The 16,448-nt window shown below is 43.8% G+C and overlaps 1 protein-coding gene across 3 annotated transcripts in view; it reads right to left on the minus strand.

Moving 5' to 3' along the window:
* LOC137372977 (dual specificity protein phosphatase CDC14A-like) overlaps positions 1-8,071 on the minus strand; it is a 126,179-nt gene extending 118,108 nt beyond the window's left edge. For all 3 annotated transcript variants that reach the window (XR_010975539.1, XM_068037559.1, XM_068037560.1), the window contains exons 1-4: positions 8,018-8,071; positions 5,804-5,866; positions 5,229-5,316; positions 3,187-3,417 (exon numbers count right to left, since the gene is read on the minus strand). Coding sequence is in view for 2 of the 3 variants with exons in the window: in XM_068037559.1 (XP_067893660.1) it covers positions 3,187-3,417; positions 5,229-5,316; positions 5,804-5,866; positions 8,018-8,056 (421 nt within the window). In the remaining variant the exon portion in view is untranslated. The remainder of the gene's footprint in view (positions 1-3,186; positions 3,418-5,228; positions 5,317-5,803; positions 5,867-8,017) is intronic.
* Positions 8,072-16,448: the final 8,377 nt, after the last annotated feature.

Raw genomic sequence — 16,448 nt, forward strand, 5'->3', positions numbered from 1 at the left:
AGTCCATACTGGTTCTCCACAGAGCTATGCAGTCAGTCCCACTCCCCGGCTCGATTCCCGTAGCCCTGCAAGTCTACCTCTCTCAGGTGGCCTTCCAACATCCTCTTGAAGTCATTGATCATCTCCACTTCCATCACCCTTATGGGCAACGAGTTCCAGGTCATTACCAACCACTGTGTAAAAATGTGCTCCCTCATATTCCCCCTGCATTTTATGCCCAAAATGTTCAATTTGTGTCCCCTAGTCCGAGTACTATTTGCTAATGGAAACAGTTTTCCCCTTATCTAACTAATCTAAGCCTGTCAGTAATCTTGTACACTTCTACTAAATCTCCCCTCAATCTCCTTTGTTCTAAGGAGAACAAACCCAGCTTTTCCAACCCAACCTTGTAACTAATATCCCCCATTCCTGGATCCATGCTGGTAAATCTCCTCTGCATCTTCTCAAGGACCCTCACATCCTTCCTGAAGTGTGGTGACCAGAACTAGATACAATACATCAGTTGGGGCCTAACCAGAGCTTCATAAAGGTTCGGCATAACTTCCCCGCTTTTGTATTCAATGCCTCTATTTATGAATCCCAAGATCCCATATGCTTTACTAACCGCTCTCTCAATATGTCCTGCCACCTTCAAAAATCTATGCACATGCACCGCCAGGTCCCTCTGTTCCTGGACACTTTTTGAACTGTGCCATTAAATATGTATTGCCTCTCCCTATTCCTTCTGCCAAATTGCATCACCTCACACTTGCCAGTATTAAATTCCATCTGTCACCTCTTTACCCATTCTGCTAGCCTATTTATGTCTTGGTGCAGGCAGTTCATATCATCCTCACTGCTTGCAGCATGTCCAAGTTTGGTGTCGTCAGCAAATTTTGACATTTTATTCTGTATTCCAAGATCCAAGTCATTTATATATAGCAAAATAAAGCAGTGGTCCCACCACTGACCCTTGGCGAACACCACTGTCTACCACCCTCCAGTCTGAAAGGCAACCATTTACTACGAATCGCTGTTTTCTGTCTTTGCGAGATAATTTTTTATCCAATTGGACACTGACCCTCCTATTCCATGAGCCTCAATTTTCTTAACCAGCCTTTTATGTGGTACTTTATAAAATGCTTTCTTAAAATCCATATAAACAACATCCCCTGCATTTCCTTCATCAACCTTCTCTGTTACTTCATCAAACAAGTTACCTCAATACTTCCTCAGTCAGCTGAGATTACATGCTTAAGTCCCTTGTGAGAATGAACCCAAAGTCTTTCAACGCAGAGGAGTGTGTGCTACCACTGAGCCAAGGTGGATTGCAGACAAGCTCAAATGTACATTTGCCTGGTTTGACTCCTTACAACAATGTGCCTATTTCTGAGATTTTTTTTTCAAGGACTGAACAGTTTGTTGAAAAATGAGGCTGACAGAGGAGGCAAGGTTTGTGGATACTTGTACAGACACATGCGCAGATGAACAGGTGCACGGGAAGGAGAAAGAAAGACATACACACCGAAAGAGAGAGAAAAGTAGGTGGAGGGCAGAAAATGAAAATCCTAATTACATTTTACATATTTATTACGTTCAGTGCCCGCTTTCTCTCACACGCGCACACCATGTAATGTTTTTCATGGATCTATCAATTTAAATGATAATTATCCACCAAATTTATTCTAATACCGACAAACTTAATTTACTTATTTCTGATTTCAACAGGACCAACTCCCAGCTCCGTCCCTTCAAACTCTGCTACAAGCACCAATACCTTTGAAATATTTATAACCTTGGTCCCACTGTTTTTATTGCTCAGCAAATCATCAATATTTTCACTAATCAAAATCACACTACGTGTTCACTGAGTGTGACTGCTTTCCCTCTTAGCCCAGAGGAGCTGGAAGATGCACAACAGAGGCACAACTATGCCATCAATGGTGAGAGAGTGTAATTATTGCAAGTCCCCATCATAAAACTGACATAGGAATTTATAATGGGAAAAGGTAACACAAAGGTGACAATGGATGCCAAGCATTATAGACAGTGTGTGGCATGCAAGGTTTTAAAATACGTGGATGGGATATTAGATTATAGATACCTCACGAAAGAAATCCCATTTTTACATGAATAGACTAATTACTAAAAACTAAAATCAATACAGAGAAACCTGTGAATTACAGACACAATAGGGACTGGCATCGATTGCCCTTTTTTTGCAGGTGTCCTTATTTTCAAAATAGTCACTGCATGTCACTGTAAAAATTTCCCAACTAGCTGAGATTATGGTCAGCTACAACAATGTTAAGAAGCCCCCTCCCACACTAGCATTCAGCTGTGTTCACTTAACAGTTTTGCAGTCTAAATTCCTGTGGAGGAGTGCAACTTCTATATTGTACAGTGTTTCTCAATTCTACCAAGCAGCATTACAGCAGTCATAGGACAAAGAAAATGGGCTAAGTACATTAAAGGCTGTCCATAGTTTGCAGTTTGCGAGTGTCCCTGGTTTCAGAGTGCCTTGTATATTTTACCATGCAAGTTACTTGGGTCTCTCAATAAGAGTCTGTTACACAGGCTTCACTGTAATTCCCCAGCCATAAACCATAATGGAACAGTTTTGAGCACCTCAGATGCATCTTGGCACTTTCAGGATGAAGAAGGATTTCTGATACTTTAAATTATGCTATTAACTCATTTCAGCTTCTGAAAAGATCACCATTTGTAATCTGATATTTTGGCTAAACCGCTTTAATAGTTCAGTGATTTATTTCAGTAGGTATTACACAGTGCAAGTAGTAAAGCAAATTCAGCACATTAAAATCTGAACAATTAATGCTGTGTGAAAGTACTGCTGTCTTGATGTTTTTGCTTATATTGAAATAAGACTTTTATTTCCATAACTTAGTTGTCAGTTTGTTTAAGTTTCTCATGCTGTATAATGGTTAGTGCCTCCCCAAATGTTATAAATACACCAAACTCAAATCATTACCTGCATTTATGAGCTAGTAATCCACAATTAGTTGGGGGCAGAAAGGAGCATAGAGCCTTATATTCTCTTACAGAGCAGCACTGGAAAGGCGTTGGAAGAAACCTGCAGACTTATGCGCTCACAACTGAAGAAAGACAGTTGTGGAAGAAATAAATTAACCTAATGGTTGTTGCCAAGGAACAAAGTAATGGAATTGTCACTTCAGAAAGACATACCTTTGCAGTGTACAGCAATAGCTCCTTCTTCATTCTCACATATCGTTAAAAACCTTTTCACTATGGAATCACTTGGTGTGCTTCCATCAACAAAGAAAAGGTCATAGTGTTCAAGCCCAGCATCTGTGAAGCGTTTAGCGTCATAAATTTTCTTGTTCAGTCTGATGATCGTAGTAACACCATGTTTCCTGAAGTATGGAAAATATGCTTCTGGTGCATGGAGAGGATAACCTAAGGGTTATTTAAAAAAGAACCCAAGTTAATCCGAATGCAAAAAATGTTGATCAAAACTCTTTAAAATCACATTCTGCAAGACCACAGACTTTTTCCACATCCTATAAAAGCACTCTCTGCCTTCAAGTGTTGAACTGATCTTGAGCGGAGTTCCTAGTGTTAAAAAATGAATGCTTTTTCCAAGTAGCAGATTAGAATGACTGCCAAAAAACCAAAAGGGAATACACCCATGAGTTTACTGAAGCTCTTTACTATATGCAAGAGTCACCATCCCTTATCACTTGGGAAACACTTATTAGGATAGCATCCTTCTGCATTTCAGAAGAAGTGCCCAGGGACTACTACCAGCATAACTTAAATGGCAATATGCACCCACATTAAAATACTACGAGCTGGATTTTACCACCCACCCCGACCTGCCCCCCCCCCACCGCTCAAACGACGTCTGGTTTCGTGCCATTGTGGTGGGGGGGGAGGGCCAGAAAATGCCTCCGGGAGAGGGTCATCATTCACCCCAATGCCGGGAGGGCCCAGCCCGATATTCCCAGTGGCAGTGAAGCCTCATGACGGCACCCCCGCCGCTCGGCGATGGGACCCCAATTTGAATGTTTTAATAAATTAAAATGTTTGATTTAATTAAGCTCATCACCTCCTGAGGTACCGCTACGATCTTTGGGCCTCCTGCGCCTTCAGATCCCCATCTGGGGAAACGAGGCACAACACTGGTCGGGGTGGGGGGCGGTGCGGGTGGTAGGTTTATCAGTGTGGGAGGTGGGGAGAACTGGGTCAAATTAACATTAAGGGTATAGGAGATGGTGAGAAGGGTTGTAGTTTGAAAGTATGTGCAGTTCTTTTGGGGGGGGGATTGGTCAGATGGTAAAGTTAAATGTTTTGGGGGGGGGGGGCAGTTAAAGGGCAAATAATTAATTTATTTGTTATGGGCAATTAGGCATGGGCAACAAATACTGGCCTTGCCAGCACCACCTACAACCCATGAAAGAATTTAAAAAAAATTTAAATCAACAGAAGATAATGACCAATGTCCTAATAGTGACAGCAGTAATACTTAAAGCACAACAGTGTACAATTTCCCCAAGTGCCAAATCTGCCTGCATATATTTTCTTATGGTGCACATTGAAGACAAATAGAATAAAAACAACTTTAGCATAATGCTGATAGCAAATGATCCTTTTGGAATACTGAACCCAGTTAGCTATGTAGTAGTGCCACCTGTTGCCAGAAAAATAAAACTGAGTTCAAAATTGACTCATTAAAACTGGTTTCTATCATGAATATAAACTTGAGTATGATATAACCTCCAGAAAAACATTCATATTTAATAAAGGTTATCGTAAAAATAACAAGAGCAATTTCATTATGCCATTATCACAAAGTCTAGCTACCACCTAGCTCCTGTTTAAAATGTACATGAAATTTGAATTTTAATCACCCAATGTAGTATCAATGGAACATTTGAGGAGTCATGGGACATAACCAAAATCCCATGAATGAGATTAACCACAACACACTTGCAATTTTTCCACCCATATTGTGTTTAAGTCAACAATCTAGCCTTTTGACTGATAGTTCCACACCTCCTCGCACATTTGTGACCTGCATAAATTACACAGCCTTAAAAAGTGCACAAGAAAGCTGAAGAATCACTATGAAAAATGTTTTGGACGAATCAACTTGATCAAACTTGAACAGTAGTTGCTAGTTTGCAGAATAGTTTGTGCATGATTACTGCAAAAAAAAGTGGTAAGCTGGTACAACTTTCAAGACTGTTTTAAAATATTTTCCTCACCATTTTCAACTTTGCTTTTTGGATGGGGTCCACTGAAAGCCAGAAACTTGCCACCGATGATCCAGTTAATATCACCATTTTCTACGCGCTGCAGAGAAGAAATGCTCATCACAAACAAGGCTTAGGTGATGTCGCTTAGAGACTTATAAGTTCTCAATGTTACATGCAAGAAATACAAATCCAGTAGAAGATGCACATATACATATTACGGGAACACTGGCTTCTAGTCATTCAGCAGCCAAAGTGTTTAGCTACACCAGCAGTTATGATTTCCACAGAATTTCTGATCAATGTTCAGGGGAGAGGCATTGTGGGGAGGAGAGTGGAAGCCAGGAGACTTAGAACACATTTGCATACAGTTGAAATGGACAATAAGCAATCACAGGAGTTCTGTTTGTAGGGGCCTCAGTAATAGGTTGGCAGACCACTCATGGAGAAGCAAGTTTGGTCCCTGTTACGCAACTCCTCCTTCAGTAAATTATATTCACTATTATTCTGCACTTAATTTCAAATAAATGTGAAGTACAGTGAACTTTCTACAGTAATAAAACTAACTATTCAAGGTGAGAACTTGCCTCATAGTGTTCATATTCATCCACATCAAATTTTTCAAAATTAAGAAAGCCATGTTGGAGGGCCTGAAAAGATACATACGCATCATACATATATACAAATGATTAGCACTTAAATGCAAAAAAAATTAAGATAGTTACATAATACAAAAAGCATACTGTATGATGGACACAGTACATTGCCTCATCAATTCAAAACTTATTTGAGAGCCCAGATAATTCAGGTCGGAAGAGCATCAAACTTTTAATCTGAGGGTCCAGGGTTCAAGTCCCCGTTCAGGCACCGCTTTGAGCGTGGCTCAGTTGGTAGCACTCGTGCCTCTGAGTCACAAGATTTCGGGTTCAAGTCCCACTCCTTGAGCACGAAAATCAAGGCTGACGCTCTGGTGCAGTACTGAGGGGAATGCTGCACGGTCGGAGATGCCGTCTTTCCGGTGAGATGTTAAACCAAGCCCTGTCTGCCCGCTCGGGTCGATGTCAAAGATCCCATGGCACTATTTCCAGGAAGAGCAGGCAGCTATCCCTGGTGTCCTGGCCAATTTTTTATCCCTCAATCAACATCACAAAAACATATTATCCAGTCATTATCACATTGCTGTTTGTGGGAGTTTGCTGTGTGCAATTTGGCTACTGCGTCTCCTACATTACATCAGTGACTACACTTCAAAAGTATTTCATTAGCTGTAAAGCACTTGAGACATCGAGTGGTTGTGAAAAGCACTGTATAAGTCATTTATTTACAGCACAGAAGGCAGCTATATTTATGCCATTCGGCCCATCATGTCCATGCCAGCTCTCCATGGAGCTATGCAGTTAGTCCCACTCCCTGGCTCGATTCCCATAGCCCTGCAAGTCTATTTCCTTCAGGTGGCCATTCATCTTCCTCTTGAAGTAACTGGTCGTCTCTGCTTCAACCACCCTTGGGGGAGGTGAGTTCCGGGTCATTACCACTTGCTGTGTAAAAATGTGCTTCCTCATATTCCTCTTGCACCTTTTGCTCAAAACTTTCAATCTGTGTCCCCTAGTCCGAGTACTATGTGTTAATGGGAACAGTTTTTCCTTGTCTAACTTACCTAAGCCTGTCAGAATCTTGTACACTTCTATTAAATCTCCCCTCAATCTCCTTTGTTCTAAGGAGAACAAACCCAGCTTTTTCAACTTGATCTTGTAACTAAAATCTTCCATCCCTGGAACCATTCTGGTAAATCTCCTCTGCATCCTCTCAAGGGCCCTCGCATCCTTCCTGAAGTGTGGTGAACATAATTGGACACAATACTCCATTTGGGGCCTAACCAGAGTTTTATAAAGGTTCAGCATAACTTCCCCGCTTCTGTACTCAATGCATCTATTTATGAAGCCCAATATCCCATAAGCTTTACTAACCACTCTCTCAATATGTCCCGCCACCTTCAAAGATCTATGCACATGCACCCCAGGTCCCTCTGAACCTGGACACTCTTTAGAACTGTGCCATTAAATATGTATTGCCTCTCCCAATTCCTTCTGCCAAAATGCATCACCTCACATTGTCAGTATTAAACTCAATCTGCCACATCTCTGCCCATTCTGGTAGACTATCTATGTCCTGTTGCAGGCGGCTCATATCATCCTCACTGTTTGCCACATGTCCAAGTTTGGTGTCATCGGCAAATTTTGATATTTTATTCTGTATTCCAAGATCCAAATCATTTATATAGATAGCAAAAAAGCAGTGATCCCAACACTGACCCTTGGCGAACACCACTGTCCACCATACTGGAGTCTGAAAAGCAACCATTTACTATGACTCGCTGTTTTCTTCCTTCAGCCAATTTTTTAAAAAATCCAATTGGACAGACCTTCCTAGTCAATGAGCCTCAATTTTATTAACCAGCCTTTTACGTGGTAACTTATCAAATGCTTTCTCAAATGCTTAAATGAAAGTTTTTCTTTCTTAAAAAGACACCCATTACCTACCTGGCTGGCTGTTAATTTTTTGAATATCCATCTTTCATACACAATGGGAGTATATCCCAGTTTCAAAAAGGAAACAACACGCTGAATACAGCATGGAAAAAGGAAATATCATGCCGAGTACAGCATGGAAACATTGTCCTGGAATTCCAGATAGGCAGTTGTGCAATTGTTCTCCTACTGCCACAACATACAGAGCTCCAGGCAATGAGCCACAGAACAATTTCACTTTTCTACAGTCAAAAAAGATTTTTTGCTTCTTACATTGCGTTTATGCTTCATAAGTTCACATTTATAGTTCATAAGTTCGTATTGAGTGTGACACCTCCCCGCAAACAAGGGGAAAAAAATGAAATTCCTAGAAGAAAAGTAAAAACACATGATAGAAAACATCCATACGCATTCATTCGCATGCATTCCTCAGGGTCACAGTCATAAGATCATAAGAACTAGGAGCAGGAGTAGGCCGTCCGGCCCCTCGAGCCTGCTCCGCCATTCAATAAGATCATGGCTGATCTTTTCGTGGACTCAGATCCACTTACCCGTGCTCCCACCGTATCCCTTAATTCCTTTATTGCTCCAAAAAGATATCTACCTTAGCTTTAAAGACGTTTACTGAAGAAGCGTCAACTACTTCACTGGGCAAAGAATTCCATAGATTAACAACCCTCTGGATGAAGAAGTTCCTTCTTAATTCAGTCCTAAACCTGCTCCCTCTAATCTTGAGGCTATGCCCTCTTGTCCGAGCTTCACCTGCCAGTGGAAACATCCTCTCTACTTGTATCTTATCTATTCCCTTCAATGATTTTATATGTTTCTATAAGATCCCCCCTCATTCTTCTGAACTCCAATGAATATAATCCCAATCTACTCAGTCTCTCCTCATAAGCCAACCCCCTCAACTCCGGAATCAACCTAGTGAACCTCCTCTGCACCCTCTCCAGTGCCAGTATATCCTTTCTCAAGTAAGGAGACCAAAACTGCACACAGTACTCCAGGTGCGGCCTCACCAGCGGCAACATAACCTCTCTGCTTTTAAACTCAATCCCTCTAGCAATGAAGGACAAAATTCCATTTGCCTTCCTAATTACTTGCTGTACCTGCAGACCAACCTTCTGCGATTCATGCACAAGGACACCTAGGTCCCTCTGCATAGCAGCATGCTGCAACTTTTTACCATTCAAGTAATAATCCTTTTTCCTGTTACTCCTACCGAAATGAATGACTTCACATTTATTAACATTGTATTCCATCAGCCAGACCTTTGCCCACTCACTCAATGTATCTATGTTCCTCTGCAAAGTTTCACAGTCATCTGCACACTTTGCTCTGCCACTCATCTTAGTGTCATCTGCAAACTTTGACACCCTACACGTGGTCCCCAACTCCAAATCATCTATATAAATTGTAAATAATTGCGGTCCCAACACCGATCCCTGAGGCACACCACTAGTGACTGATTGCCAACCAGAATAGCACTCATTTATCCCCACTCGCTGCTTCCTGTTAGTCAACCAATCCTCTATCCATGCTAATACTTTACCCCTAATGCCATGCATCCTTATCTTATGCAGCAGCCTCTTGTGCGGCACCTTGTCAAAGGCCTTTTGGAAATCTAGGTACACCACATCCACTGGGTCCCCATTGTCCACCTTGCTCGTAATGTCATCATAGAATTCCAAAAGATTTGTTGAGCATGACCTGCCCTTCATGAACCCATGCTGCGTCTGCCCAACGGAACAATTTCTATCGAGATGCCCTGCTATTTCTTCCTTGATAATAGACTCAAGCATCTTCCCCACTACAGAGGTTAAGCTAATCGGTCTATAATTCCCCACCTTTTGTCTACCTCCCTTTTTAAACAGTGGCGTCACATCTGCTGTTTTCCAATCAACTGGGACTACCCCAGAGTCCAGCGAATTTTGGAAAATTACTGTCAGTGCACCTGCTATTTCTCCCGCCATCTCTTTTAGTACCCTGGGATGCATTCCATCAGGGCCAGGAGACTTATCAATCCTTAGCTCCATTAGCTTGCCCAACACTACCTCTTCCGTAATAATGATTGTTTCCAGGTCCTCACCTACGTTCGTCTCTTTGTCAATTACTGGCATGTTATTAATGTCCTCCACTGAGAAGACCGATACAAAATACCTGTTCAATGCCTCGGCCATTTCATCATATCCCATAACTAAATTCCCCTTCTCATCCTCTAAAGGACCAACGTTTACTTTAGCCACTCTGTTTCATTTTATATATTTATAGAAACTTTTGTTATCTGTCTTTATATTCTGTGCTAGTTTTTTCTCATGTTCCATCTTCCTTTTCATTATAGCTCTTTTTGTAGCTTTCTGTTGACCTTTAAAGTTTTCCCAATCTTCTAGTTTCATGCTGCTTTTGGCCACTTTGTATGCCTTCTTTTTCAATTTGATAGTCTCCCTTATTTCCTTAGACACCCATGGCAGATTACCCCTTTTCTTCCAGTCCTTCCTTTTCACTGGAATATACTTTTGCTGAGCACTTTGAAAAATTGCTTTGAAAGTCCTCCACTGCTCGTCAACTGTCCCACCGTAAAATCTTGGTTTCCAGTCCACTTTAGCCAAGTCCTCCCTCATTCTATTGTAGTCCCCCTTGTATTCACACTCTCCATCTGTATTCTAAATTCAACCATACTGTGATCACTCCTTCCAAGAGGATCCCTAACCATGAGGTCATTAATTATTCCTGTCTCATTACACAGTACTAGATCTAGGATAGCTCGCTCCCTCGTCGGTTCCATTACATACTGTTCAAGAAAACTATCACGGATACACTCAACGAATTCCTCCTCGAGGCTACCCTGACTGAGCTGGTTCGACCAATCTACACGTAGATTAAAATCCCCCATGACAATTGCCGTACCATTTTTACAGGCATTAGTTATTTCTTTGTTTATTGCCCGCCCCAATGTGATGTTATTATTTGGTGGCCTATAGACTACGCCTATCAATGACTTTTTCTTCTTAGAGTTTCTAATTTCCACCCAAATGGATTCAACCTCATTCTCCATAGAACCTATATCATCTCTCAGCACCGCCCTGATGTCGTCCTTGAGTATCAGAGCTACACCACCTCCCTTACCTTCCTGTCTGTCCTTCCGAATAGTCTGGTACCCCTGGATATTTAACTCCCAGTCGTGACCAACCTGCAACCATGTCTCCGTAATGGCTACCAAATCATATCTATTCGCGATGATTTGTGCCGTTAACTCATCAACCTTGTTACGAATGCTACGAGCATTCAGGTAAAGTGCCTTTATGCTAGCTTTCTTACCCTCATGATTCCCAACATCTCTAATAATAACTCCTGAGTTATCCTTCCTTTCTGCTTCTTTCATCGTCTGCCTTGAACTTAAACCCTCCTGCACACGTTAGCCTGCTGCTTACCTTTTTATTTATCATACTCCCTGTCGTTTTCCCTTTCCCTTCCCTCCGAGTCGCTAGTTTAAAGTCCTAGAGACCACCCTATTTATCCGTTTCGCTAGAACACTGGTTCCAGATCGGTTCAGGTGGAGGCCGTCCCATCGGTACAGATCCCCCCGGTTCCAAAACTGATGCCAATGCCCCATGAAATGGAACCCCTCTTTCCCACACCACTCCCTTAGCCACGTGTTTACTTCCCTAATATTCTTATCCCTAAGCCAATTTGCACGTGGCTCGGGCAGTAATCCGGAGATTATGACCCTCGAGGACCTGTTCCTTAATTTCGTTCCTAATGCTTTATAATCCCCAAACAGGTCCTCCATCCTAGCCTTGCCTATGTTGTTAGTCCCAACGTGGACCACAACAACTGGATCCTCCCCCTCCCGCTCCAATATCCTTTCAAGCCGGTCAGAGATGTCCTGCACCCTGGCACCGGGCAGGCAACACATCATGCGGGACTCCCGATCCGGCTTGCAAAGGATACTATCTATCCCCCTAATTATAGAATCCCCTATAACTACCACTTGTCTTTTTGCTCCCCCCTCTTGAATGGCCTTCTGCACCATGGTGCCATGGTCAGTTGGCTCATCCTCCCCGCAGCCCTTTTCCTCATCCACACAGGGAGCAAGTATCTCGTACCTGTTGGATAAGGTCAAAGGCTGAGGCTCCTCCACTCCCGAACTCAGGATCCCCCTACCTGCCTCACTTGCAATCACACCCTGTTGTCCCTGATCACTAACTGAATTTGAATTACTTAATCTACCAGGTGTGACTGCCTCCTGAAACAAAACGTCCAAGTAACTCTCCCCCTCCCGGATGTGCCGCAGTGTTTGAAGCTCAGATTCCAGATCATCAACTCTGAGCCGGAGCTCTTCCAGCAACCAACACTTGCTGCAGATATGGTCCCTGCCGTTCACAATGGGGACAGCCAGCTCCCACATCATACAGCTGCAGCACATCAACTGCCCAGCCATCTCTACTTAGTTAATTACTTTATTACTTTATATAAATTTATGAGTTAAATACTTTGATACTTCTCTGCTATGGTCTTTTTCAAATAACCAATAGATAAATCAAAAAAAAAGTAAGTAAAAAAAAAGAAAGTAAATTTTTAACCAATCACACGATACAGAAGAAATAAAAAAGCTTACCTTATCAACACACCAGAGTCCTTTTTTTTTTGGTTAGAGGAGGAGGGCGGGTGGGAGACACTACATGTGTAGTGTCTCGGGTTCAGCCACTGCCCAAATATATAAGTTTTTACTTACCCAGCAGCCCCCTGTTCCACCGAAACAAACGGTAATCTACTTTAGGCTGAAACTGACTTCCCAGCTGTTCACTCGCTCGCACTGCCTCTGCTTCCGAAAAAGCTGCTGCACAAAAGGCCTTCCACAGCTTACTGGTGGCACTTTGTTTAAATTCTGGACAGAGCATCCGCAATTACATTATTTTTCCCAGCAATATGCGGAATTTTTAAGTTAAACGACTGTAGGAGTAAACTCCATCTGAACAGCTTGGCATTGTTGACTTTAAATTTCTCCAATAAGTGGATTGTGGTCAGTGTACATTAATATCTCCGTGTCCATTACTAACATAGATCTCAAAATGTTGAAGGGCTAACAGAAGTCCCAAAGCCTCCTTTTTTACTGTGGAATATTTTTGCTCATTTAACTTTTTCAAAAAATAGCCAATTGGTCTCCCAATACCCAAGTTTTCGTCCTGTAGTAAGACAGCTCCTACTCCCATATCTCTTGCTTCAATAGCCACCTTCAATGATTGATTAAGGTTTGGGGCTGTTGACATGGGTTAATTTGTTAGAATAGCTTTCAATTTCTCAAAAGTCATCTGGCACAGTTCTGACCACACTATCTTGACATTTTTCTTGAATATATTGAAAGATCAATGGTGCAGCTAGGGTGCTGAAATAAAGGAGAAATTTTCTATAGAATCTGCACATTCCCAGGAATCGCATTATCTCTCTCTTGTTCTTGGGAACAGGGAAATCCATCAGGGCTTGTACTTTTGCTGTCCTTGGCAACACCTGACCTTGACCCACAACCTATCCCAAGTAGGTAACTTTGGCTTTCGCAAATTTGCTTCGGGCTAAATTTACCACTAAGTTAGGGCTTTGTAGGCCTTTGAACAATGCCCTTAAATGATTTAGGTGGTCTTCCCAGGTGTCCTTATAGAGCTGCAGGTCATCAATGTAAACGAAACAATTGCTTAAGCCAGCCACTAATTGATTTGAAAAGTTGCTGAGGCACTCTTTAAACCGGATGGCATAACTGTGCATTGGAATAGACATCTGGCATTACAAAAGCAGAGATTTCCTTAGCTTGGGTGGTCATGGGAACTTGCCAGTACCCTTTTAATAAATCAATTTTACTGATGTAAGTGGAGTTGCCCACCCAGTCAATACAATCCTCAAGGAGGAATCGGGTATGAAGCAGTTCGGGTCACTGCATTAAACTGTTCAATAGCCAATGCACAGTCACTTGGAACCGTCCAGCTTAGGAATCAATACAATAGGAGAACTCCAGCTGCTTTGACTAGTCTCGATTATGTCATCGTCTAATACATTGAATTTCCTCTTGGGCTTGAGCCAATTTATTGGGGTTCAATTGGTATGGCTTTGTCCCTACACACTTCCCCAAAAACTCTTAGCAGTTTTGTTATGCCTTTTTTCTGCTCGTCATTTAAATAATCAAGTACTGTGTCTAGCCTCCCTAAGATTTCTCTGTTAACTAGTTTCACAGTAAGGGGTTCAATCTGGGAATTCTCCAGGTCCTCTTCTTCCCCAGCTCCTCTTCACTATTGTTTCCATCCTCATCTGTCCTCACTAGCTGGCATTCATTCACCAGCTTGTCTTGATCCCGATTATAATATCTATTTAACATGTTTATGTGGCAGAGCCATTGTTTCTTTCTCTGCTCGGGGGTGATCAGATAAGTGACCCCTCACTGATCTTTTGCCCCCACACAATATAGGCCACTAAACCTAGCTTTCAAGGATTCACCCAGTAATGGCAACAGGACCTGATCCCCAGGTTTAAATGTCCGAACCTCAGTGTGTCTGTCTGCCTGCCTTTTCCTTATCTGCTGGGAGGCTTAAGGTGTTCCTTAGCCACACCACATGCTTGAGAGACACATGCAGAAGGCTGACACATAATTCAACAATGAGGCTTTCTCACTTTGATCAGCTTAAGGGGCCTCTTACTTCATGCCTGTGGACTAGTTCGAATGGACTGAAGCCCATCGATTCATTGGGTGGATCCCTAGTGCTGATCAGCAGAAAAGCTAACCCATTGTTCCAATCTGGGGGTACTCACTGCAGTAGGCTCTGATCATGGGTTTCAGGGTTTGGTGATACCATTCCAGAGCTCCCATGAATGTGGGTGGGATGCTGAAGATTTTAACTGTTCGGTGCCAAGGCTATGCATAACTTCATGGAATACGCGGATATAAAATTTGATCCTCGATCCGATTGCATCTCTTTAGCCTGTCCACAGTGGGTGAAAAACTGGTCCAACCCTTGATCACGGCTTTTGCTGTGATTTTTCTTAGCAGCATGGCCTCAGGAATCGGGGGGCCAGGTCCATGATAGTTATGAGCAGTGTTCTCCAACATATGGCCCAGGGGTCGGAACCCAGCCGAACCAAGGTTTCCATCTAACCCAACAAACTGCCTGTGGCATTGCGCTGACTGATGGCTCCTCTGTATGTCAGGTTGGGGGGGGGGGGGGGGGGGGAGGGGGAGGTGGCACCTCCATCTAATGGGCGGGGCAGCCCTGTCTGTGATTGGTCACTCCCTGTGACTGACAGGGATTGTCTGGGTGGGGTTAGAGCTGTTTGGTGGAATGCAGCGCAGACACCCTGGGATCAGCCACCACTGCTGCTCTCGCACGGTACAGCAAATGTCCTGTATCCTGCGCAGGATTCCATCCGCCCCAACCTAAATAAAACAGCCATGTCTATTGTGGGAATGGCTGCTGCGGGAGCAGGGAACATTCAGCACAAAGCGGGGAGCATAGAGTTACACAGCACAGAAACAGGCCCTTTCACCCATCGTGTCTGCGCCAGCCATCCAGCACCCAACTATTCTAATCCCATATTCCTGCACTTGGCCCGTAGCCTTGTATGCTATGGCGTTTCAAGTGCTTATCTAAATACTTCTTAAATGTTGTGAGGGTTCCTGCCTCCACCACCTCTTCAGTCAGTGCGTTCCAGATTCCAACCACCCGCTGGGTGAAAAAATAGAGTCAGGGAGACACAGACACAGAGAGGGGGTTAATGAGAGACACACACAGACAGAGGGGGAAGCAGAAAGAGTGGAAGAGAGGGGGAAGCAGAAAGAGTGGAAGAGAGGGGAAGCAGAAAGAGTGGAAGAGAGGGGGAAGCAGAAAGACTGCGGGAGAGAGAGAGAGGGGAGACAGGGAGAGAGAGAGAGAGGGGAGACAGGGAGAGAGAGAGAGGGGAGGGTGAGAGAGAGAGAGGGGAGGATGAGAGAGAGAGAGAGAGAGGGGAGGTGAGAGAGAGAGAGAGAGGGGAGGGTGAGAGAGAGAGAGAGAGGGGAGGGTGAGAGAGAGAGAGAGAGGGGAGGGTGGAGAGAGAGAGAGAGAGGGGGGGGGGAGAGAGAGGGGGGGAGAGGGGGTGGGGAGAGAGGGGGGGGAGATGGGGGCAGAGAGGCGGGGGGAGGGGGGGGCAGAGAGGAGGGGGGAGGGGGGGAGATGGGGGCAGAGAGGAGGGGGGAGGGGAGAAGAGAGAGAAAGGGAGGGGAGAAGAGAGAGAAAGGGAGGGGAGAAGAGAGAGAAAGGGAGGGGAGAAGAGAGAGAAAGGGAGGGGAGAAGAGAGAGAAAGGGAGGGGAGAAGAGAGAGAAAGGGAGGGAGAAGAGAGAGAAAGGGAGGGGAGAAGAGAGAGAAAGGGAGGGGAGAAGAGAGAGAAAGGGAGGGGAGAAGAGAGAGAAAGGGAGGGGAGAAGAGAGAGAAAGGGAGGGGAGAAGAGAGAGAAAGGGAGGGGAGAAGAGAGAGAAAGGGAGGGGAGAAGAGAGAGAAAGGGAGGGAAGAAGAGAGAGAAAGGGAGGGGAGAAGAGAGAGAAAGGGAGGGGAGAAGAGAGAGAAAGGGGGGGAGAAGAGAGAGAGAGGAAGGGAGGTGAGGGAGAGCAAAAGAGCGAGAGAGGAGGGGGGGGAAAGAGAGAGGGGAGAGAGAGGGGAGAGAGAGAGGGGGGAGAGAGAGAGAGAA

This window comes from Heterodontus francisci, chromosome 8 (genome assembly GCF_036365525.1).
Source record: "Heterodontus francisci isolate sHetFra1 chromosome 8, sHetFra1.hap1, whole genome shotgun sequence".
NCBI classification, from domain to species: Eukaryota; Metazoa; Chordata; class Chondrichthyes; order Heterodontiformes; family Heterodontidae; genus Heterodontus; species Heterodontus francisci.